The sequence below is a fragment of the Panthera onca genome, chromosome C2, assembly GCF_046562875.1.
Source record: "Panthera onca isolate mPanOnc1 chromosome C2, mPanOnc1 haplotype 2, whole genome shotgun sequence".
Classification (NCBI taxonomy): domain Eukaryota; kingdom Metazoa; phylum Chordata; class Mammalia; order Carnivora; family Felidae; genus Panthera; species Panthera onca.
This window is the reverse complement of record NC_138347.1, coordinates 45,047,588-45,073,788: the sequence shown is the minus strand read 5'-3', so window position 1 is coordinate 45,073,788 and position 26,201 is coordinate 45,047,588. Positions and strand designations below refer to the sequence as shown.

General features: G+C 32.6%; 1 protein-coding gene across 6 annotated transcripts in view; it reads right to left on the bottom strand.

Annotated features, from left to right (window-relative positions):
- Positions 1-26,201, bottom strand: part of EPHA6 (EPH receptor A6) — an 865,677-nt gene that overhangs the window by 738,434 nt on the left and 101,042 nt on the right. For 2 of the 6 annotated variants that reach the window (XM_060640203.3, XM_060640204.3), the window contains exon 3: positions 488-607. The exons of the other annotated variants lie outside the window; for them this stretch is intronic. In XM_060640203.3, the coding sequence (XP_060496186.3) occupies positions 488-535 (48 nt within the window). In that variant the 5' untranslated portion in view covers positions 536-607. The remainder of the gene's footprint in view (positions 1-487; positions 608-26,201) is intronic. 6 annotated transcript variants of the gene reach the window in all.

The following is a 26,201-nucleotide window of genomic DNA, read 5'->3' as shown; positions in this document are numbered from 1 at the left end:
AATATTTAGTTACGTTTAAAGTTTCACTTAGAATTAAGAGCGATAATATATACTGAGCTCGAGGTATTAGAAAAAAGAGCATTATAGAAATTATCTACTGCCATTTATGTAGTATATACAGAAGTGCTTGAAAAAGTTGATATCATTTTTATAATAATTTAACATTAAACTCTAGTATAATGGATTAGAAACAGCTTTATATTTTTATAGTATGTATAAAACAGAACCATGATTTTTTTAATTAGCTAATTTTGCATACTTTAAAACCATTACATTTCAAAAATATTTTTGAGAAGCCAGATGTTTTCCACTTCATTTTTAAAAAATGAAGAAACAAATGTTAAGTTCAAACTAAAAGTATAGACTTTTTCATGTACTCAACTCTGGGGCCTAAAAAGACAAACTGCCAAATAGGAAAAAAAAAATCTTTCTACTTAAAAATATATGTTATTAAGGAATATGTTGTTTTCCTAGAAACTTTTCCAACCTGGCTCCTATGGAGCTGCAGCATGTACATCCAGAGGAGAAGTAACATCAGGGTCTGGTGAGGTGGTCTCTTCAGTGCCTTCTCGAATTTTCCCCCCTTTTAGCAGTGTTGGAAATAGGTCTGGAAAAGCATAGGAAAGCTATATCAAATTTTCCTTATGAGGTTTTTTCCATACTGTTTTAGCAACTTTGCATGGTGAAGGTGTTATATGGTATGACACACGTATTCATTTTCACTAATGAGTCCTCTCATGTAAAATTAACAATATCCTCAAGAAAAATATAATTACATTGTATTAATTCAAATCAGGCTATATTTGAAATTATGCTTGTGTGAGTCAGATCAGAAACATCCTTAGAACTACACACACATAAAAATGATTTCTAAGAAAAACTGAAGTATTTAGGGTGGTATCCTTTATAAAAAATGAAATATGATGCTTTAGGACAATATAAAACTTTTGATATGCTTAGATAAGCTTATCTTTATAAGCTACATTTTCAAAAATATTTAAATAGTATATGGCCCTATACAGTCCAGAAAAAATGAAATGCATTGTTTAATGATGATAAATAAGAATTATTTCCATGTGTAATAATAATTTTACATACATATGTCACATATATATGAAATAGTTATAGATTTGTGTTTACCGAAAATGAAAGTATCACTAATTACATTTCTAATGAATTGAATGAAAAAGATAAGATTATATGTTGGCAAATATATATATCATCTTTAGTTTGTTGAAATGATCAGCATAATTAGTTACAACATGAAAAATATATTTTGATTTGATTCTTCCCCAGTATTAACTACCTGGCATGTAGTAAAACTATTGGATGATTTAGTTATAGTTGTTTTCTAAAATCCATAAAAACGTTGGTAATGTGGGTATTATCTTCTGGTTTAGTGAAAACGAACATAGTAATAAATTTTTAAAAAAGAGAGGTTGCTAAAACAGTAACTATTAATCTAAATACTCAATGTTACTGGATTAAACTTTACAAGGCTTGGATGGACACTAGAGAGCCAATAAATTTGAATTTCTGTAGTATAATTGAAAGTGGATATAAATTGTAAACAGTATCACCATTTTTTATAGTGCTAGTATACAGAAAAAAGAAGTAATGGAGAATACTTTTGTAATGCTAGAAACCAATACAATATCTAAAATGATCATATTTAAAGGATTTTTTGGGAGGCACCTGGGTGGCTTAGTCGGTTAAGCCTCTGACTTTGGCTCAGGTCATGATCTCGAGGTTCATGGGTTTGAGCCCCACACTGGGCTCAGTACTGACAGTACAGAGCCTGCTTAGGATTCTCTCTCTCTCTTCCCCTCCCCCACTTGTACACAGTCTCTCTCTCTCTCTCTCTCTCCCCCTTTCTCTCACTCTCTTTCTCAAAATATATAAAAAAACTTTATAATAATGAATAAATAAAAATAAAGGATTTTTGTGGGGAGCACCTGGGTGGCATAGTCAGTTACACATCGGACTCTTGATTTTGGCTCAGAGCACGATCTCATGGTTTATGAGACTGAGCCCTATGTCAGGCTCTGTGCTGACAGTGCAGAGCCTGCTTGGAATTTTCTCTCTCCCTCTCTCTCTCTCTCTCTCTCTCAAAACAAACATTTTCTAGCTGATGTTTTCATATTTAGGATTGATGGTCCTTTAGGAAAAAGACATTTGAATTATTTGTTTTATGGTACTTAAATTTGTTAATACTTATTTCAATGTCATTTGCCTTCCCACTTGTGTACTCTAAATTTATAACTTTATCTAAAATTCACTAATACTTGAAAACAATGTAAATTAATATGAATACTATAAATTAATTTCTACAAATATTCTTATATCCACTTACCATATGACTGTGACATAGTTATACATATAGTGAAATTACAGTTATACAATATGTAGTTTGCTTAATGAAACACAAAATCAGTAGAAATGTCTATTTCTGCTTGATATTGATATATTTTGTTGGATTATTCTAGGATTCTGTATTTGGTTATTTCAAAACACATTTCAAAAATAATAAGGTATGCTGAAAAAATTGACTCTAAAAAACAAATGATAGTTTACAATTAAGATAATAAAACTCAAATGTGTTAATATAATTTCTTTAATAATAATGACAGAATAAAATTAGAATTAACCTTTAAGAATAAACTCTAAAAACAAAAATGAAGACCAAAGCTTGATTCAAGGAAGGAAAATCTGGGAGAAATTAATACTGTCCTGTGACTTAAATTTAAGTTAAAAATCACAAGAGTCGATTTATAAACATCCGTCTTTGTGGCTTAAATGTTTGCAAATTTATTTCTCCCTGTGGGAAAAGAACTCATTAAAACAGGGAAATATATTTCACATTTTGATAGAGAAGCTCTATTTAACTTACTCAGAATGAACAGAAAATACCGGATGGGGAACCGATGATTTAACAACAGAAACTTCTAAGGTGAAGGTGTTCAGCAATACAATATTGCAAAGACTTAAGGAAAATCATATGTAATCAGAACACCTGATTATGAACAATAAGAAAACCTGCAGAATTGAAGGTATGTTCAGAGGCAACTTGCTGTGACAAAAACCTACAAAATAGAAGCTGTGTTGTCTTTAAGATCAGCTATAACATAAGCAAATAAAATCTTTCCAAGATATCTACAAAAATAAGAGTTCGCAGAGTTCCCAAGTGTTCATTAAGTATTCAATTTAAATATGTCTTTTAAATTTGAAGGTGCCAAAGTTAAAACATACAACAATAATAAAATTAGTTTGATTTTCACAAATTCCTGGCTAATAGGTTGGCACTTTGCATAAGCAAGAAGAATTCAAAACTGAAAAGAGCGAACTATGAAAGAAAAAGAAAAAAAAAACTGAACCAGGGAAAAGTTTGGTCTGAACAAAAGCACAGTCTAAGAGAAACATGTTCAAAGTTATGACAGATAAACCAGGCATATTATAGAGGTGAAACTAGTAAAAACTTCATTTTCCATGATTTAGTAATGAAATACAGGGTTCATAAATGGCAAATTCTTTTTTCTTCCTGGAAGATTATTACACCACATAATTAAATAGACATGCCACACATATGTACTAGTTGATATTAGCAAAATTTTAAATATCAAATTGTTTTAGGCAATTTAAGGCAATGTCTTATAAAAGATTGAGTATGTACTTCAGTTTAAAGGAAAGAAAGTGAAATTTTCTAAGTATATAGATCCTCAAGTATTAAGATGAGTAAGCAGAAGAATGGTAGCAGCTCATGAACATCCTTAATTATAAACTTCATTATAGCATAAATAAAGATTAATACAATTATTCAGTTATTAAATAAAGGGTTTTAAAGTTCCCAGTGAGTATCTAATTAGCTTAGAGAGCAATAAAGAATGAATAGAAAACAACTGGTAAGGTTACATGGAGGGACTAACACCAATCTGAATTTATTGAAGACATGCAAAATAATTTTGCACAGCATCAGGAAGAAATGAGAGAACTATAATAACAAAAAAGAATTCCTCAGTGAAACAAATTTTGGGAAACCTGAGAATCAGATTTAAGTGTTGTCTGCATGTTTGTGTTGGATTATTTATTTTTATAATTAAAAATATTTCAGTCTTTAAAATGCTATTTTAACTTAGGAAGGGTATGCTATTCCTTTTTTTTTCGAAATTTTTAACACTTATTCATTTTTGAGAGACAGAGTGCAAGCAGGGGTGGGGCAGAAAGAGAGGGAGACACAGAATCCGAAGCAGGCTTCAGGCTCTGAGCTGTAATCACAGAGCCCAACACAGGGCTTGAACTCATGAACCCTGAGATCATGACCTTAGCTGAAGTTGCATGCTTAATCGACTGAGCCACCCAGGTGCCCCGATATGCCTCTATTTTTGATGAAATACATCATGGGACATTTCTCCCCAGTGTACACTTTAGATAACAGTGGCCTACACTGAAAAATATAATATGTGGCAATGGGAGAGACTTATGGTAAAAAAATGGCAAAGTTTTCTGTTGAGCTGCCATTGAAAATACTGGGATTCCCTCAGCACATTTCCAAATCTAACTCAATGGACATATTGAGTTTAGTAATGGGTAGGGATAAGAGATTATAAAAGTGCTTGCTGGTTTTGACATGCTTTCAGGTAAAAATAGTCCTTAAGTCCAGGGTATGAAAGGTCATTAACCTATCCCACCTTTTGTTCCCCTTATGATACTGCTGATAGGGTGCAGCAATATCCTTGGAACCCTGGAATTTTCTACTCTAAATATAACCATCCTAGAATGGTAACTCCAGTGCACTCCTGGTGAACTGCTTTTCTAGCCTAAAATAAAGGGAAAAAAATGTTCTAAGATTGAGTTTTGTTTGCTTGTACAGAATGGTATTAAAGATACCCATAACTTCCCAGAAAAGAAGAAATTAAAGAGAGATATATAAGAATATCTATGTATAGGGATGTCTGGGTGGCTCAGTTGGTTAAGCATGCTCGCTCGCTCTCTCTCTCTCTCTCTCTCTCTCAAATAAACTTTAAAAATAAAGAATATTGGGTGCCTGGGTGGCTCAGTTGGTTAAGCGTCTGACTTCAGCTCAAGTCATGATTTCACAGCTAGTGGATTTGAGCCCCATGTAGGGCTCTGTGCTGACACCTCAGAGCCTGGAGCCTGCTTAGAATTCTGTGTCTCCCTTTCTCTGCCCCTCCCCCGCTTGCGCTCGTGCTCTGTCTCTCTCTCTCTCTCAAAAATAAACATTAAAAAAATTAAAAAAAAAGAATATCTACATATACTTTTGGCAGAAGGTAAAAGTAACATGAAGTTATGACAGGATGGCCAAGTGGGGGGGAGGGGAACACCTCAAAAATATAGCCTCATAAGAGTCACAAATCTTAAAGGATAAATAAAATTTCACAAGTCCACGGTTTTAAATGTTACTATATTAGTTATTTAGAAAGACTATTAAAAAAATTACAAGGGCATGTCTTCAGCCTTTGATATAGGTAGGCTAGCTTCTGATAAATTGTCTTCTACTAATAGTAAGAATAAACTCTGGGGAAAAACTGGAAGAGACTTAAGGGAGGCAGAATCTAAAGGAGATGAATGAGATTTTTGAAAGAAAAGTGCTGGTGACACTGGTGCTGTGTCAGATTTCAGACACCCTCATAGTGAGGGCCCACAGTCTCTTAATACAGGGGGGCGACTGGAAGGGAATAGAAAGAGCTCAATTAGAAAGCTGTTTTACTGAATCTCTATGGAGGAATCAGAAGTTGGACTTTTGACTTTCAGAGCAGCTGGAAATGAGGGCTGGGGGTGTGACTGTGGACAGCCAAAAAAGGTGGGGTCCAAAAGCTGCACATACACATCACTCAAACTGCTCTTTTTCTAAGCAAGGCTAAAAGCAGCCCAGAGGAAAAAAACTGAAAGCCTTGAAAGAGCTTAGCAGAGATTTTAGCAGTTGAGTACCCCAAGGGAGGTGAATTCACAGTTAAGTCTCAACAAATTCAGACTTTGTAAATACTCCAGCTGTCCTTGTCTGCAGACTAAGGGATTGTTTCTACAACTAAGTGCAAAACAATTAATAGACTGAATAGCCCTAACAAAGCCTAAAACCAAGCCTCCAAAAAAAATCAAGGTAATCTACAAGTAATTTAAATTGCCTGCTAGAAGACTAGTCAAAGGTTTTCAGAAGAAAATTTCAATATCCAGTCTTTAAAATACATCATTCACAATGTTCAGTATATAATAAAACTTACTAAACATGGAAAAACAAGAAAATGTGAATCAGTATCAAGAAAAAATCTGTCAATTGAAACAAATAGACAAGACAGCAGCTAAGCAGAAATTCTGGAATTGAACAATGCGGTATCAGAAATTTAAAAAAAATCCATTAGTTTAAATTAAAAACATATTGGACAAAATAGAAAAAGAATCAGTGAAACATGGGTTAATAGAAATAATCCACACTAAAGCATACAGAGGGAAAAGACTGAAAAACAGAAAAGGGAATACAACCTCAATAACCTGAGAGCCAATATGAAGATACCCTGCATCCACCTTTTAGGATCTCAGAGAGGAGAGAGAGATTGGGGCAGAAACATTCAAAAACATTACGACAAAATTTTTTCCAAGTTCCATCATAAAGAAACCCACAGGTTCAGGAAGCTCAGCAAATTCCAAGCAGGATAAATAAAAACTATTGGTTCTTTTTTAATTAGGATCTTGGGAGATTTTAATTATAGACATCAGTTGTTTGCTAGGAAAACAAACTAAAAACTAATACATAAATCATTTTGTAAATGGTTACAAAAGTACTAAAGTTGTTGGAATAGTAGTTTGTTGCTGAATTAACAAGAACATTAAATTGTGGAAAATATACAAAACGGATTAAGGACTTGAACGTAAGATAATAAAACCATAAAAGTCTTTGAAGAAAACGTAGGCAGTAAGTTCTTTGACATCAGCCCTAGCAATATTTTTTTGGAACAGTCTCCTCAGGCAAGGATAACAAAAGCTAAAATAAACAAATGGGATTATATCAAACTAAAAAGCTTTTGCACACCAAAAGAAACCATCAACAAAATGAAAAGGCAAGCTAAAGAATGCGAGAGGATATCTGCAAATCTTACATCCAATTAGAAGTTAAAATCCAAATATAAAGAACTTAAAAAACTCAATACCAAAAATAAATAAATAAATAAATAGACAAATAAATAAATAAATAAATAAGCAAGCAAGCTGACTAAAAAATGGGGGCAAAGGACTTAAATATTTTTCCAAAGAAGACATGCAGATGGTCAATAGGCACATGAAAAGATGCTCAACATCACTAATTATCTGAGAAATGCAAATCAAAACCACAGTGAGATATCACCTCATACCTGTCAAATTGACTATCATCAAAAAGACAAGAAATAACAACTGATGGCAATAATGTGGAGAAAAGGGAACTCTTATATACCACACATAGTGCAGTCACTATGGAAAACAGTATGGAGGTTCCTCCAAAAATTAAAAATAGAACTACCATATGATCTAGCAATTCCACTTCCGGGTATTTATCCAAAAAAAAGCGAAAGTACTAATTTGAAGAGATACATGCACCCCTATGTTCATTGCAGCATTCTTCACTAAGTGTCCATTAATGGTAAATGAACAAAGAAGATGTGATATATATGTACAATGGAATATTACTCAGCCATAAAAGGAATGAAATCTTGCCATTTGCAAAAACATGGATGGATCTAGAGAGCATAATGCTAAGTGATATAAATCAGATACAGAAAGACAACTATCATATGAGCTCACTTATATGTGGAATCTAAAAAACAAAACAAAAACAACAACAACAAAAACCAGAAACAGACTCATAGATATAGGAAACAAACTACTGGTACCAGAGTGGGAATGTGTTGAGAAGTGGGCAGAATAGGTAAATAGAATGAAGAAGTACAAACTTCCAGTTATAAAATAAATCATGAGGATATAATATACAGCATAGGGAATATAGTTAATAATATTGTAGTAACTTTGTATGGTTATGGATGGTAACTAGACTTACATTTGGTAATGTATAAAAATATATCATGATGTTGTATACCTGAAACTAAAATAAAACTGCATGTCAGTTATACTTCAATTAAAACTTCTAGAAAATATTACAGAATTAAGTTATTTAAAAGTTAGGGCACTCAATTAGAAATTACAACCTGAAAGTACTTCTTAAAAAGTTAAATATTATAATTGACCAAGTGATGTTAATGAGGTGGCTTCTGTTTTTTTTTTTGTGCATTTTATAAATAAACTTTTAAAATATCATCGTTCGCATTATGCTACTCTTCTTTCAGAATTGGGTAGAGATAATTTTTTTCTTGATATGGCAGAGTTGGATGAAGATATGGAATCTGTCATAGAATGAAATATTTAGCTAATGTTCATTAAAATTGTATGAAAGTTCTGAAGTTCAAAGACACACATGGAGAACATCTAAAAAAGTAAGGACCATGGAGAAGTTCTGAAAGCTAAGAAAAGTCATATTCAGATGATTTACAAAAATGAAATACCAATGATTAATTCCAATGACCAATTAGCAAGAATTATTATAGATCAAAATCTTTAGTCTATTAAATTGGTTTATAAAATAAAGCCCAACATTATATATGTTGAGTTCCAAAACACTGACCAAGTAAAATGTTGGCTGCATCACTGACAAGTTTATAAAATGATGAGGGTGAGCATAGTGAATATATGGGAACCATTTTCAAATGTGGAAATCCATATTAGCATTATTTCAAGAAATCTTACTTCAAGGTTTCACACCAAAAAAAGAAAAAATTACTAGCTTTGGTAAAGTAGACTCATATGGTGCTAATGGAAGTATAATGATTAATTTCATGCTCATTATACACCAAGTAATTTTTGGGCATTTGGTATAGTTATGAGCAAAACACATAAAAATCTCTGCCTTTGTACAACTTAATTCTAGCACTTATTGGTATCAAAAGCCTTACAATTTGCAGATCATTTGGACGTACCTAAAATGTATTTTTAAGGCTTACTGAGGAAAGCATTTTAAATTATTGTTGATCCTTATGAAGTTCAAGTATTGGCTCTAAACCCTTATTTTGCAAAAGTTGTTTCCTTGAAAAAAATCACTTGCATAAATTCTGCTGCTTCAAGGAAACCAAACTACAAGATAAAATTTGTTTTATACGTGTGTGTGTGTGTGTGTGTGTGTGTGTGTGTGTGTGTTGAAGTGGGATGTATGGGAAAGGAAAACACCTTAATATTTAGATATTTGTAAAAATATTAGCAAGTAATATCATTTTTTAGATGTTTATTTATTTTGGGGGAAGGAGGGGCAGGGAGAGGGAAAGAGAGAATCCCAAGCAGGCTCTACACTGCCAGCACAAAGCCCAATGTGGGACTCGATCCCACAAACCATGAGAGCATGACATGAGCTGAAATAAAGAGTTGGACGCTTAATGGAGTGAGCCACCCAGACACACCAACTAATATGATTTTTGGTGTAAGAAATCTTAAACTTGTTGGTTCTCCACATTAAATTACTACTTCAGAGCCTACTTCATAATTGTTATAAAAAATTTGCCACAAAACACTACAGTAATAAAGCCATTTCCTATAAATAATAACAACTGGTATCTGGTCATTTCGTGTTGTATGACAAGATGATCATCACAGTATTGTTTATAATACCCCCAAATAGAAACAAGTATGTATACACTCTCCCTTGTCTGACTCATCAATCCACAATTAGTTGTTTTACATATTTAACTTTCCTCCAATTTCAATTTATAGTCAAACTCTGGGGGTAACTGGGTGTCTCAGTCAGTTAAGCGTCTGACTCTTGGTTTCAGTTCAGAACATGATCTCGCAGTTCATGAAATCAAGCCCCATGTTGGGCTCTGTGGTGACAGCATGGAGCCTGCTTAGGATTCTCTGTCTCTCTCTGTTTCTCTGTCTCTCTGTCTCTGTCTCTCCTTTCTGTGCCCCTCCCCCACTCAAACTCTTTTTCTCAAAATAAATAAACTTAAAAAAAATTAAAAAATAGTCATAAAATCTGTATCCCTATAATTTCATACTAAATTCTTCTCTTCCAAAAAAACTACCATGTCCTAAACGTACTTGTGCTCCCAAAATGTCTGTCTTCTTGATCCCTAATCTTTCTTGTTTTCCCTCTTAATGCAAGGTGCTAATGAAACTGTAGAATTGCAAGTGAATTACGTTATAACATACTAATTTTAATTAGGGAAATTTAAAAACCAAAGTAGAGCTAGTGGAATCCTAAGAAACTATACTATTTACTATTTACTAGATCTGTCTATGGCAAAGTGTGAATTTTGAAAGTATGCAAATATTTAAACTAACATTTTTGTAAATAACTTTAAAGAAATTTAGTAATATATAAATAACAAAGGAAGGTCTGCAACTTTTGAAACTTGGAAATCCATTAATTAAATATATCATTAGTAGAGGGAGATATACTAAGGCAATTTAATTTCCTTTTAAATTCAGCAGATTAATCCTATTAGACATTCATCATTTTCTTCATTATATCAAATTCATTATGAATTTCTAATTCATGTGGTTTAAGTAATGTGAAATATGTTAAATACTAGGATAAAGGTTTTCTTTTTATAGGCTTTTGATGAAGTAATAAAATGAAAAAGATGGGTAGATAATTAACCTACACTCTATAATGGTTTTTAAAATATTAAAAAAAACATTGCCCAAAATATATTCAGGAGGATAAAAAGTTGGAGGAGGTACATCACTTAGATTTATTTCCAAATATCATTTTTTATCATTTTTAATTTATACATAACATTGTAAATACTTTAGCTAGACTCTTCTAAAAATATTTTCCTTCATAACCATCATACTATTATCATATTCAATAAAATTAACACCAATTCTTTAATGTTATCTACATACACAGTCTATTCTCAAATTTACTGACATTTTCAATAGAGGTGTACATCTTGCATTTGATTATGATTCTACTTTTTAAATCCAATCAATTTGCTACCGCAAATATTTTACCTATGAGTTTAATATCCTTTGACAGTATGTGCTGAATTAATTATTCCACTAAGTTTTGTTAAATGGTGATTTTTCTAATACTACCATTCCTTCTTTATTTAGTAGAAGGCATTTTTCTGTAATGAAAACCTGTACCTCATGAACTGAGACTATTTGGTTACCCAGAAATAGAGTTGTTACAAAAATAAGCATAAATGTTTAATACCTTTCTTTAATTACAAATTTTCAGAGTAAGGATTTGGTATATTTTTTTAAATTTTTTACATTTATTTATCTTTTGAGAGACAGAGAGACAGAGCACAAGTGGGGAGGGGCAGAGAGAAGGAGACAGAATCCGAAGCAGGCTTCAGGCTCCGAGCTGTCAGCACAGAGCCCGACACAGGGCTCAAACTCACAAACCGTGAGACCATGACCTGAGCTGAAGCCGGATGCTCAACTAACTGAGCCACACAGGCACCCCAGGATTTGGTATAATATTTATCAAATAATAGTTTTTTTTTCTGTTTTCTCTCTCTTTCACATCAAAGTAGACCAATGGATTTTAATATACTTAATATGTTTCAATCAACTTCAGTCATTATTCTTTTTCATGCTTAAATTTTCATAATCTTGACCAACAGAAGCTCCATTAACTTGATTTCAATGTTATCACAAATATACACAGTACATTAGCGTCATGACTTTTCAATAAATTTCAAAATCATCTCTAGAAATTAATTTATTTAGTATTTGTTAGCTATTCTAATTGAGGAGACTGATGAAAGCATTGAGAGATTCACCATTGCCAATATTAGCCAAAAATATTTATAATCCTAAATATTTTACATTAGGAGAAAAACAATCATAAAAATATATGATTTTAGAAATGATACATTTGATTTTTCTGGATATTTTTGAAGTTTAAAAAATTTAACCAAACATATATGTACTTGGAAAAAATCATAATAATACAAAAAGCAAACATGTAAGATGATTTATATAGTTAATATTTTCCTCTATATATGTTTGATCTGGAAAAGAAAAATAAGTGCTTACCAATTTTCAATTATCAGATGATTTTAATAACTTTTACAAAGTAATGTTCTCATTGTATGCTAATCATGAAGAAACTTGCAATCACCTGTAACATTATCACCAGTGAGTTTTTACAATGCATATTTTCCTATTTTTATAGATAAAGTTATATGTATAATTCTCAGTCTTAAAGTAAAACATAATCTGGATATATGTATTAGAATTAACTTTTTTTTCTTATATAGATAATAGCCTTAAAGAATTCCAGACAAAAGATGGCTAAATTTAATGCTCTTTTATAATCCATAAAATCTTGCATTATATAAAATTTTCTTTTTCTTGAAGCTTACATAAATTAGTATTTCAAATTCTACTCAAAACTGAAACAAATTATTTTTATTCCACAACATAAGTTTTAATTATTTAGGTTTCCACTATAGAGAACAAGAAATTCTATTTAAGTTGAAGTCATTTTACGGGTCTATTGAAAAAAAAATTTTATGTTTATTTATTTTGAGGGAGAGAGAGACAGAGTGCAAGCAGGGGAGGGTCAGAGAGAGAGGGAGACAGAATCCGAAGCAGGCTCCAGGCTCTGAGCTGTCAGCACAGAGCCCGATGCAGGGCTCAAACTCACAAGTTGTGAGATCATGACCTGAGCTGAAGTTGGACGCTCAACCAACTGAGCCACCCAGGCGCACTTATTATTATTTTTAAAAATGGAGGTCTTGTGGTACCTGAGTGGTTCAGTTGGTTAAGCATCCAACTTGTGATTTCAGCTTACGATCTCATGATTGTGAGATTGAGCCCCACATCAGGCTCCGCACTGGTGACGCCTGCTTAAGATTTTCTCTCTCCCTTTTCCTCTGCCCTCCCCTGCTTGCACTCTCTCTCTCAATAAAAAATAAAATAAAATAAAGGGATGTCTTCCCAGAAAGACACAAATATACACATACATATATGTACATCCTAAAAAATATAATATAGTATAGACATACATATACCCACACAATTATAAAGAAAATCCTATAAGAAGTCTTCTTCAAAGGCTTCTGAAATAATCAAATTGCAAAAGAAACATCTATATATTAATACAAAGATAGCTTATCTAAGTGGAAATGTTAGCTGGTTTGTTTGTCATTGTAAATACAACTTAATTGGCCAAGAGAAATTTGACACTAGCTCTTAAAAACTCCTGAAGAGCAAGTCTTTGGCACTACATAAACGTTCACTAAATATACTGTGAATTGAATAAATGAATAAATGAAGGCATGTTTTCATTTTGTTTAATATGTCCTGTACTTTACACTGTAATGAAAGGGGATCTTTCTAATTTATGATAGGTAGATGAAAATTACACCCTTAAATCCTGTGTGCTTTTCCATCACTTAATCCCTTTTTCCACCAATTAATTTGGCATTAATTTAAAGTTTAAGTTTAAACATCTTTTGTTACAGGAAAGTATGTCACTGATAAGAAAACTTACATAACACAAAACTATTTTGGCAATTTTATTTTTATTATTTTCTTCCACCAACCATTTGTTATAATGAGAAGCAAAAGATAAAATCAACTTCTGTTGCCTTTCCCTTGTCTCCTTAACTTAATTTGTAATGTAAGGATTTTGAGTAGTCTTTAAGAAATCTTTGCCTACTTTTAGGTCATGTATTCTCCTGTTGTTTTTGTTTCCAGGAAGCTTTATGTTTTTAGCTTTTACATATGCAACTGGTTAAAAATTTATTCTTTTAATGAGTATTTATATCAAATAAGTGGGTAATTACCAAAGGAGAGCTTTACAAATTACAGATTTACACTCAGAGACATACTATGATTTGTATGCACTCCTTTTCTTCTTCTATAAAGTAGTGTAACACTTACACAACACAGAATGGAAAAAAAGAAAAAAAAAATCCACAGTGTACTTATTATTAACACAAAGAGCTTGCAGCAAAGTGATTTGTCAAGTAAAGAAATATTAAGAAAAGTATTATTAGAGATGGACACACATTTCTACTTTGGCCAAAGGCATAGGCTTTTACATCTGTGAGACTTTAAATAGTATCCAATACCTAAAAGTTATTAAAGTCAATTAAAATCCCTGCCTCAGTAGCCTGAAAAAAGATAGTTTCTCTTACTGAAATAGACATAAACATAAAAAATTCCCTAAAGCCAAATTAAATGAAGTGCCTAAATGAGTCATTTTTAAGCAAGAGACAACATAACATTCCTTTGTAGATAATATTAATGTACTTTTATGAATTTCTATGGAATCTATTATCCTGCCACAAACTTTAATTGAATTCTTCCTAAAACTTCTTTTTTTAATGTATTTTATATATAGACATGTAAATTTAATCCTTAATCTCAAACCTGAATTTATGAGCTTTTGTCATTCCCAAAAAGATTCTCTAACTTTGATATTCATGATACTTCGTATTTCCTCTGGTTTGCAGAGTAGTAGTAATGGATTATCTAATTATTTACTCTTGATATTAATGCAAAATATATATAACATATCCTTAAACCCTGTAAAGAATAGACATTTTTTCAAATACATAGTTATAAAAAATGGCCATATTCAATTGTTGCCCATATTTTATTTATGAATAAAGTAGTAGAATGAAAAGGAATAACCTAGATTTCATTTTATGTTCACTATAAAATTTCCCAGTTTATATTAAGAAACTGTGACATATTTTATTAAAGTAATATTTCCTTGTTTATGTATTTGATTTATTTAAAAAATTAGTTCAAAAACACATTAAATTCATTATGTAGTATTATAACTAAAGAAACTCCTTTCCCCACTAGAAATTTATTTATTAGTCAGACACTTAAGTATATAAGAATGTGAAATAAAATAATGAATCAAAAGTAATATACTATGCTTTCAGATCACTCAATTTTTTTTGGTCATCCCTCATATATAAGCGAGAATCTAAACATTTAAAAAAAACAAGAAGTATTACTAAATTGCTATGTATTTCAAATAAAGACTGCATAATATATTGAATTAAACTACTTTTAAAAATGCTAAATAATTCTGAATGCACCATTTCATAAAATCAAGACAACTTATGGTTAACTCTATAAAATATTCAATTTTTTTAAGGTTTCAAAGTAGTTAACTAGCTTTCTACCTTCCCCATTACAGACTGCATAAAGTGTCATAATCTTAGTCATAGAAATAATAAATAATTTAGGAGTTTTACAGTCATAAATATTGCTTCCTAGTAGGGTAGAACTGGCAACTCATAGTAGGATTCTGGTCATCTGCTTTATAAACTCAAACATTAACCTTTTTTTTTAAAATCTTTTTTAATGTTTATTTATTTTTGAGACCGAGAGAGCAGAACATGAGAACATGAGAGAGCAGGGGAGGGTCAGAGAGAGAGGAAGACACAGAATCCGAAGAAGGCTCCAGGCTCTTAGCTGTCAGCACAGAGCCCAACACGGGGCTCAAACTCACACACCGTGAGATCATGACCTGAGCCAAAGTCGGAGGTTCAACCGACTGAGCCACCCAGGCTCCCCAAATATTAACCTTCTTAATCGGAACTTGTACAAAACACTGTTTCAAAATTCGTTTAAAAGCCTAAAACATGTTTTGACTATCCTATTTCTAGAGTCTATAAATAGACACCAAGCATCTAACATCTATTTTTTTTAAATTAGGGTAATATCTTCCTTTATGTTTTTATACACACTTCAATCCATGTTTACAATGTGAAATGTCTATTTATTTTTACTAAAAAACATGAAAGCCAACCATGAATTATTTAAAATACTGGTAAAACACAATTTCAAAAAGCCTTAAAAAGTAAGGTCCCAATGTTTTATAAACCCTTACCATACATAATTTTTAATGTATTTCCTACTCATATCTCTTTGCTGTCTTGTATTTTGCCTTCCATCACTGAATGGGCAAAGAAATTTTAGCCATCAGGCAATGCCTTTATATACTGACTATCCATTATTATGCAACTTAGCTTATCACAGCACAACTTTTGAAATCTTAAAGGTAAGGGTTTAAAAGGATACTTTTTCATATTTTTTTTTACTTTTTCATATTTTAATAACATAAGGCTATAAATATTTAATATGTAAATTTAAAACATAATTTTGCCCAGTTGGAACAGTATACCATTAGTTGTTTTTCCCTTCAAACCTGTTTTAACCTCTAGCATATATGCAAATTTAATAATAATTATCTACAACTCATAATCTTTTTTGTGCTCCAATCTCAATGCACTGCAAATCTCGATCATGACTGGGTCATCAAAATAATAGTGGGTCATGAGGTGCCTGGGTGGCTCAGCCGGTTAAGTGTCCGACTTTGGCTCAGGTCATGATCTCAGAGTTTGTGAGTTCAAGCCCCATGTCGGTCTCTGTGCTGACAGCTAGAAGCCTAGAGCCTGCTTTGGATTCTGTCTCTCTCTCTCTCCCTGCCCCTCCCTGGCTTGTGCGTGCTCGCTCTCTCTCTCTCTCTCTCTCTCTCTCAAAAAATAAACATTTAAAAAGTATGTAATGATAGTGGGTCACGACTACCAAGATGAGAGAAAAACAGGAAGGGGAAATGGAGATGAGGGGAGAAGGAGGAGGAGGAGGAGGAGGAAAAGGAGGAAAAGCAGGAGGAGGAGGGGGAAACACTAGAAAAAGCAAAATAGAAAATAGTAACAATAAGTATTATTTTCATAACTTTCTAAAATATGGGGTTGCAATATAAAAATTATACTGTCAATGGCAAAAAAATTTGAAAGATACCATATAGAAGAATCAAAGAAATTCCACTGGAAAATTTTTTTTATCTGTAATTATAAAATTGAAAACATTAATGGCACTGTAGATATTCGCAAATACTAAATCTTCCATACTTTTGAAGATTACTAAGTACGAAGTTACACAAGTTAATCAATAAAAATGTACTGATTTCTCATTTTGCAAATTTTATGAAGTTACTGAGTCTTTGCGATTGGGGGAGCTTCTTATATTTTCTGATTGCCCAGTATTTTGAACTCACTGACCCCCTGATCCTGGAGACTCATATTAATAATAATAATAATAATAATAATAATAATAGTCTCCTCATGTAGTAATAAGTCTTTTAATCAAAAGGACCATCTTCTAAGCATTCTGCCATGTTAGACCAAACTTACTTTCTACCATTCCACAGTGGAGTTCATTGTTTTTTCTTTGGTCCCTTCAAGACATACATTTTTTCCCCCTCAGAACTTCAGTAAATACAGAAGGATATTTATTAACCTACCAAGTAATGTCAAAAATACTACTATGCTACTACTACCAAATGGTAAAGATGACATAAGGAAAAGCCTACAAAAGGATTTCAACTACTCCCGGAACTTACCATTATGAGAATTACCAAGTATGCTTTTATTTCTTTCTCCTCTACAGAAATCAAAATCACCACTTCTTTCTCTCCAGTTAGACATCTGTTTACAGGCAACTGTAACTGTTTTACCAGTTCATATGAATGAACTGGTTCCCTACAGTTCTGTTCTCAAACTCCTAAACCAAAAATCAAATTTAATTATGCCTTTTAGGCTACCCTGGGACCAAGAAGTTCAAATACGCCCACATCAGTCTTTTACCCACCCACAAATATGGATAGGTCTATTCTCTTTCTTTAGGACTTGAATACTTTATAACCTTTTCAAGGACTCAATTATCAGCATTTTTAAATCATAAACTATTAAAAGGATGAAATTTATTTAAAACCACATTGAAATACAAAGTACTATACCATTTTAATTTATTAAAAGCCTGCATTTCTACCTGCATCTGTAGAATCACACAAACCTACATACACCCATACAATCGTGGTTTCTCCTATTTCCTGGTTTCTTCTTCTCACCAATAAAAATATGACAAAACAGCATATATTTCACAGAGTTCTTTTTTGAATTAAATGGAATTAATGTATTAAATTAATACTGTCCCCACTGTGCTGGGGACAGTGTCTGGCACACAGTAAGCCCAATAAGTATATGCTATCACTATATTATTACTAATGCTGCTGCAATTGCTACTGTTATCAACATCATGTGAGAGGGCTATTGCAGTATAAAGAGAAGAACATGGATTAGAATAAGACACATTTTTATTTAAATCTTGACTCCCTGAAAAATAAGTGCTTGTATTATGTAAGAAATTTTCTTACACTTTATAAGCTTTAGGTTCCTTAGCTACAAAATGAGAATATCAATTAATGAAAGAGTTTTTGTGAGAATGAATTTCAAAATATATGTGAAGCATTAGGTACATAGTAGGTAGAATTTATTACCTTAATCACTTCTCATTCTAGCCAACCATTAACAATTTAACCATGCTTATGCATTAAGTCAGTAATTCTATGGCTTCCATTAAGGAACAATCGTTTTCTCCAGTATAGATATGTTGGATTAGCCTAAATTACTTTATGTAACACTAACAGAAAACAGCTTATTAACATTAAAATGTAAATAATTAATAATACACATGAATAAAGGAATGCTCAATTTTAAAGCAATATAAAGAAATACATATTTTAATACATGTGACATTTTCCTTACATTAAAGTTTAACTGGTAGCTACTATGGCTTATTTTAACTTCCTTTTCCCTTACTTTCCTTTCAAGGAGACATATCTTATTTCTTCACAGTGCAAATATTGATGCCTCAATGTTCCCATAACTTTATAAACTTTTATATTCAATCCACAGTACCCATATTTAATAGTAGAGACAAAAAATATTTAATTGACTTACCTATCTAAAGGTTTTGCTTCTTAACACTGTTTTTCACCAATCTGTATATGCAATTTTAGTCAACTAAAATTTGATTTTTTTTTAACCTCACAATTCTCTCAAAATCTCACAAAAGAATTTAGATAATCTTCTTCAACATTCTTTTAAGTTTTATTTCAATATCGAAAAGAGTGTGGGTGGGGGGAATCAAAATAGAGAATTTTATTCTAGAATATCCATACATCTTATTTCCCTGGCAAACAAGATTCTCTCAACTTGCTTTTCTTTCTGGTTAATACCTATATCCTTTACTAGGAATTTCTCTACTTAATGGCCATATTGCCATTTAACTCTGCCAAAAATTATGAAGTAGTTTCTTCACACACTGCATAAATTTCACTGAGTTGGGGTCTCTGGAATTCCTATTCTTTTTAAATCACAAATGATAACTTAAAGAGCTGAAATTAATTTTACCAGAAAATATTCAATTTAATATTTGCTTTGGAAGCCAAAATTCTACATGGATCCTTTTGAATTAGGTACTTTTATGAGTATACTTGTGGCTGTTTTTTTGTAATTACAATGGCTTTTTGAAATATGTAATTACAAACAGTATTTAAAATAATATTGATTTTTCTGGCTTAAAAGCAGAAAGATTTTATTTATTTATACATAATTTAAAATTTTCCTGAATAGATACTCACTCACTTATCATTGATCAAAAAACTTAAGTAGATTTTTAAGAATAGCAACAAGGTAGCTATTTCCAATTCATCAATATCTCCTAATCTTTTAGACTAGTGTTTTATCTTTGTTGATAAATCACTAACAGCAAGTCTCTAATTATACTTTAAAAGAAGCTCTACTCAGGCAATTCTTTCTATTTTGGTATAAAAGACATTTTAAAGTTAATATGCAGCTTCAGGGATATGAAAGATCCATAAAAGATAAAGCTTTTTCTTAAGATGTAATAAGGAGAAGAAATCTATACTTTTAGCTGTTTATTTAATATTGCTGATTGTACCTCTACAATACACCTTTCTTGAATTGTAGCCATTATTTTTTTTAAATATTTATTATTCACACACCTTATCATTTATTTCCCTTAGTTTCTTTTTTTGAAGTGTTTGTTTATTTATTTTGAGAGAGAGTATGTGTGCATAGTGGGGAAGAAGCAGAGAGAGGGAGAGACAGAATTCCAAGCAGGCTCTGCACTGTGAGCACAGAGCCCAACATGGGGTTAAAACTCATGAACAGGGAGATCATGACCTGAGCAGAAATCAAGAGACAAATGTTCAACCGACTGAGCCATGCAGGCACCCCATCTTCCTTATTTTCTATCACAATACTTGGCACAGAAAGGTCCTCAACGACTGTTTGTCTTACAGAGATAAGAATGAGAAAAAAAAGAGATTAAAATCATCATTGAGTTTTAGTTCTCTTTAGCTAAGTTATTAGTTAATCTTAAAGGCTTTCTTATTCATGGTACTTAGATTCCTATAGATCGCTCATTCAAAACATACTTATTGCATACCTACTACATAAAACGTACTGAGACAGGTGCTGGTGATACAGCAATATACCAGACAGTTTGGCCTCTATTATCTTAGAGATTATGATTCAGGAGGAGAATGTAACATTGAACATCTAACCTCATAAATTATTATTCTATTATAATTATAACATGCACTCTGCAGGTGATGTGCAAAGTGTTAAAGAGCATATGCAAGGGGAATATGATCAGGTTTAGAAAGTTGGGAAATTCTCCCCTACTAAAAGTTTTTTTTTAATTTTTTTTTTTTAACGTTTATGTATTTTTGAGACAGAGAGAGACAGAGCATGAACAGGGGAAGAGCAGAGGGAGAGGGAGACACAGAATCTGAAACAGGCTCCAGGCTCTGAGCTGTCAGCACAGAGCCCGACGCGGGGCTCGAACTCACAGACCGTGAGATCATGACCTGAGCAGAAGTCGGCCGCTTAACCGACCAAGCCACCCAGGCGCCCACCCCTACTAAAAGTTTTAAAGTGAATAGTACATAGTAAGATACAGCCAGGTCTGCAGCCAACAGTGATCTTCCATAAATATAAAGTGGATTAAGCCGCTCCCTTACAATTAAGTCCATGTTCTTTAATGTGACATACACAAGGCCTTTCTAAACACAATCCCAGGTTTCAAGATGTACTACAAAGCTGTAATAATCAAAACACTATGTACTGGCAAAAAAAAAATAGACATATAGATCAGCGGAACAAGAGCGAGCCCAGAAATAAACCCATACTTATATAGTTAATTACTCTACAACAAAAGAGGCAAGAATACACACTGGGGAAAAGACAGTCTCTTCAATAAATGTTGCTAGAAAATCTGGATAGCTACATTCAAAGGAATGAAACATGACCACATTCTCACACCATATACAAAAATAAACTCAGAACAGATTAAAGAACTAAATGTGAAATGTGAAACCATAAAATTCCTAGAAGAAAACAGGCAGTAATTTCTTTGACATCAGCCATAGCAACATTTTTCTAGATAATGTCTCTTTAGGTAAGGGAAAGCAAAAGCAAAATAAACTACTGGGACCACACCAGAAAAGCTTTTGCACAGTGAAGGAAACCATCAATGAAACAAAAAGGCAACCTACTGAATAGGAGAAGATATCTGCAAATGATACTTCCCATAACAGTTAATATCAAATTAAATAAAAACCTTATATAACTCAACACCAAAAGAAAAAAAAAAAAAACAAAGAAACAAAACAAAACAAAAAAACCCAACAAATAATCTGATTAAAAATGGGCATAGACATTTTTCCAAAGAAGACATACAGATGGCCAACAGACACATGATATGATGCTCAACATCACTCATCATCAGAAAAATGCAAATCGAAACCACAATGAGATATCACCTTATACTTGTCAGAATGGCTAGAATCAAAAAGACAAGAAATAGTAAGTGTTGGTGAGGATGCAAAAGACAAGGAGCCTTTGTGTACCAATGCTCGAAATATAAGTTAGTACAGCCACTGGGGGAAAAAGTATGGAGGTTCCTCAGAAAATTAAAAATATATTAAATACATTAAAATATATATCATAATATATATTATACTGTATACCTGAAACAAATATAATACTGTATGTGGGGATACCTGGATGGCTTAGTCAGTTAAATATCTGACTGTTGAATTCAGCTCAGGTCATGACCCCAGGGTCTCAGGCTAAATGTAGGGCCTGATTAAGATACTCTCTCTCTCTCTCTCTCTCTCTCTCTCTTTCATAAAAATAAAACAAAAACAAAAATTAAACAAAAAACACAACACTTTATGTAAATTATACTTGAATAAAAAAATTGCAGAATGAAATAACCATACTTCCAGTAATTCCTTCACTAGGTATTTACCAAAGAAAATGAAAACACTAGTTCAAAAAAGATACATGCACACCTGTGTTTACTGCAGCATTATTTACAACAGCCAAGATACAGAATCAGCAGAAGTGTCCATGATAGATGGACTAATAGACAGATGAATGGATAAAAAAGACACACACATATATGGAATATTACTCAGCCATAAAAAAGAATAAGATCTTGCCATTTGTGACAGCATGGGTGGACTTAGAGGATATTATGCTAAGCAAATAAATCAGACAGAAAAAGAGAAATACTTTTCACTTATATGCAGAATCTGAAAAACAAAACAAATAAAAGGAGAAACAAACAAAAACCTAGACTCTTTTTTTTTTTTATAATTTTTTTTTTTTAACGTTTATTCATTTTTGAGACAAAGACAGAGCATGAACGGGGGAGGGGCAGAGACAGAGGGAGACACAGAATCGGAAGCAGGCTCCAGGCTCTGAGCCATCAGCCCAGAGCCCGACGCGGGGCTCGAACTCACGGACCGGACCGTGAGATTGTGACCTGAGCTGAAGTCGGACGCTCAACCGACTGAGCCACCCAGGTGCCCCAAACCTAGACTCTTAATTACAGAAGAGTCTTAAATACAGAATACATACTCTTTAATACAACCTCCTGGTTGTCAGAGGAGAAGTGGGTGGGATGATGGGTGGGAGACATAAAGGGGATTAAGGGGCAAAATCTTCCAGCTATAAAATAAATAAGTCACACAGATAAAAAGTAAAGCATATGAGAATATAATAAATAATACTGTAATGTTGTATGGTGATAGATAGTGACTACACTTATCCTGATGAGCATTGAGTAATATATATAATTGCTGAATCAATATGTTGTACACCTGTAACTAATATAATGTATGTTAATTATACTTCAATTAAAAAAAATTTTTACAACTCCTCCTAGATATTCTTTAGTTCCATCTTACACTGCTTTTCCCTCTCTCAAAAAACATGCTGCTAGAATATTCAACCATGTTTCCTTTCTTTAAGTCACTACTGTGCTCTCTCTCTGAAGGACTTCTGATTATTTCTAAAAAACTTTTGCCTTGGGGCGCCTGGGTGGCGCAGTCGGTTAAGCGTCCGACTTCAGCCAGGTCACGATCTCGCGGTCCGTGAGTTCGAGCCCCGCGTCAGGCTCTGGGCTGATGGCTCGGAGCCTGGAGCCTGTTTCCGATTCTGTGTCTCCCTCTCTCTCTGCCCCTCCCCCATTCATGCTCTGTCTCTCTCTGTCCCAAAAATAAATTAAAAAAAAAAAAAAAAAAAAAAAAAAACTTTTGCCTTTCCACTTTTTGCCTAAATAAATCCTACTCAACCTTCAGGTCTTCAATAGATGCTACTTCTCCCAAGAATAAATGTATAACTGGGGTTGGCACTTCCTCTATTATTTCATAGTACTCTGTATTTTATCACATCAACACATTTATCTCACAATATTGGAATTTCCTGTTCACTTTTCTCTATCTCTTGCTAGGCTATAAATTTCATGAGGATATATCTGTTGTTTTCACTCTTTATTGGCAATTGGTTCATGACACACATGGAGAAACTGAACATGTAAAGGGAATTATATATGCAAAGCAAAATTCCTGCATATAAAGAATCCTATGGATTCTCTAATAGCAAATCTTACATATGTAAATGAATTCCTTCCTTCTTTCCTTCCTCTCTTCTGCTTTTCCTTCTCTCCCTCCCACCTTTCATACTTCCTTCCTTTTTAGAAAATGCAGCCATCAAAATCGATCAGTTTGCAAGGCATCTGTCAAGTTTCTGCAATGTCCTACTGTGCACGATGGAAAAATGTTGGTGAAACTAAAAGGACAATTATTTGATTACTACTAACTGAATAGCCAAGTTCAAAAGGTACTGATTAAAAAGGACTTAAAAATGTCTGTTGTTGTGGTTAAAAACTGTGACCATAACAAAATGCCCTGTCCAGTCCTGCATAATATTTTCATCAATAATTTTTATGAATATACTGAGGGCACACTTAGCACTACGAACAACACAAAACTTACGAAGACAGATTTCATCTCAGTATAAGAAAAACTTTACTGGCATTTGGAATTACACAGATATGAGTTGGGCATACTGAGGAATTAACAAGCTAACTATTTATGGGAGGGTATAAGCACCAATGGGCTATTCACGGACACCAGATGTAAGGATGGAAGCTTAGATTATGTTTAGACCAATTCCCACATTGTGGGACTGAAGAAATATATGCCCAGATCAGGCATAAACTCTGCAACAAAATCAACATTCATAACTCCCATCCACAGTTTCCTGTTAAAGAAAGTTGGATTTTAGGCCATGATATTCTAGTCATATAACTGTTGGGTTATGCAATTCACTGAAGATTTATCACTTTTTTTTTACTTCATTCCATTAATTTATATAAAAAACATATATTGAGTCCCTTGAACATAAAAGACTCAAGTCTTCTTAAGATGTAATATTTAGAATATATTAAAAAGTTATTCCATATTTAATTCTAAAGTTATAAATTAATTTCCATAGTGCTATGATAAGTTGCCTCATACCTTTTTTATGGAAAGAGGTAAAATATAAATAAACTTAGTAAGTGAAACCACAGATACATTGTTATTTTTATTACAAACATACACACATTATACAGTTCTTCTAAGATCTCACATGTAGATATTAGCCATTCTGAAATGTCAATGGGAGAAAGGCAGCAGAAAAGAATAAATATCAAACAAATATTTAAAGATATTTGTGAAAATTCCTATTATGTTTATCTTTACACCAAAATGTTTCACTGGAACTTACTTTTAAAAATTAATTCAAAGATTTTGAATCTAGTGGACCAGCCTAAAAAGTTTAAAAATAATTATTTTTTTCTTAATAATCTGAGTGAGTGCCCAAATAATTCTCATCTACACTAAGTATATTAGTTTAAAAACCAATTATTGTGGTGTCTGGGTGGCTCAGTCTGTTAAGTATCCAACTCTTGGTTTCAGCTCAGGTCATGATCTCACAGTCTGTGAGTCTGAGCCCTGCATCAGGCTCTGCGCTGACAGTGCAGAGCCTACTTGGGATTCTTTCTCCCTCTCTGACCTTCCTGCTCTCTCTCTCTCCCCCAAAATAAATAAACTTAAAAAAAAAAATAGAAAAAATAAAAACTAATTCCTTAGGAAGTTAACATACCACATTAGCTCTGTCCTAAAAAAAACTCTCCAAACTATTTTTAGAACAAAAACAACCAGTTAAAGGAACATGAAAAAATATCTTATCTACCATCAAAGCCTGCACCTCTCTATCACTGTTGCTGAAACCTTGAAAACTGTGTCTCACTAATTGAATCAATATAAAGCAAAAGAAACCTCTGGCTCCTGTTTTTCATCTTTCCCAGTGTTTCAATTACTTTACAAATCTCTGAAAGCTTTATTTCTGGCTCATAGTAGATTAACATCAACAAAGCCATCCCCTTAAAACTGGATTAAGATGATCCTTTCATCTCAATGCCTCCAAATAAACTCAAATAGCTTTTGCTTTCAAAGTCATCAACAGTTTACAACAATAAAAATACAGAAAAAAAAGTTTTCTTTATTGTAAAATTTTAAAAAGACTCAAATACTTCCTTCTCTCAGTATAAAACTATCTTCTCATATCCAACCAACTCTCCCACCCAGCTGCCCCTAGATTCCATTGTACTTCACTGACTCACTCAGTTAATAATAGTTATTGTTATCTCAGAATATGAAATGAAATTGCTAAATCTGAATAAAAAGGAATGAAGAAATATAATTTTTACCCTACTTATTGATCTTAGTTGAGAACTAAAAATAAGCTATCCAAGTACACAAAAAAGCTATCCAGTTCAATATTTCATTTTGCCACACTCTATCACTGGTGATCAGATATGGCAAAATATCTGAAAAAATTTTGCAAAAATTCTGTGGTTATTCAATTGTATTCCTGTGTTTGTAGAATAAAATAGAAATTGTTATGTAAATAAGGCTA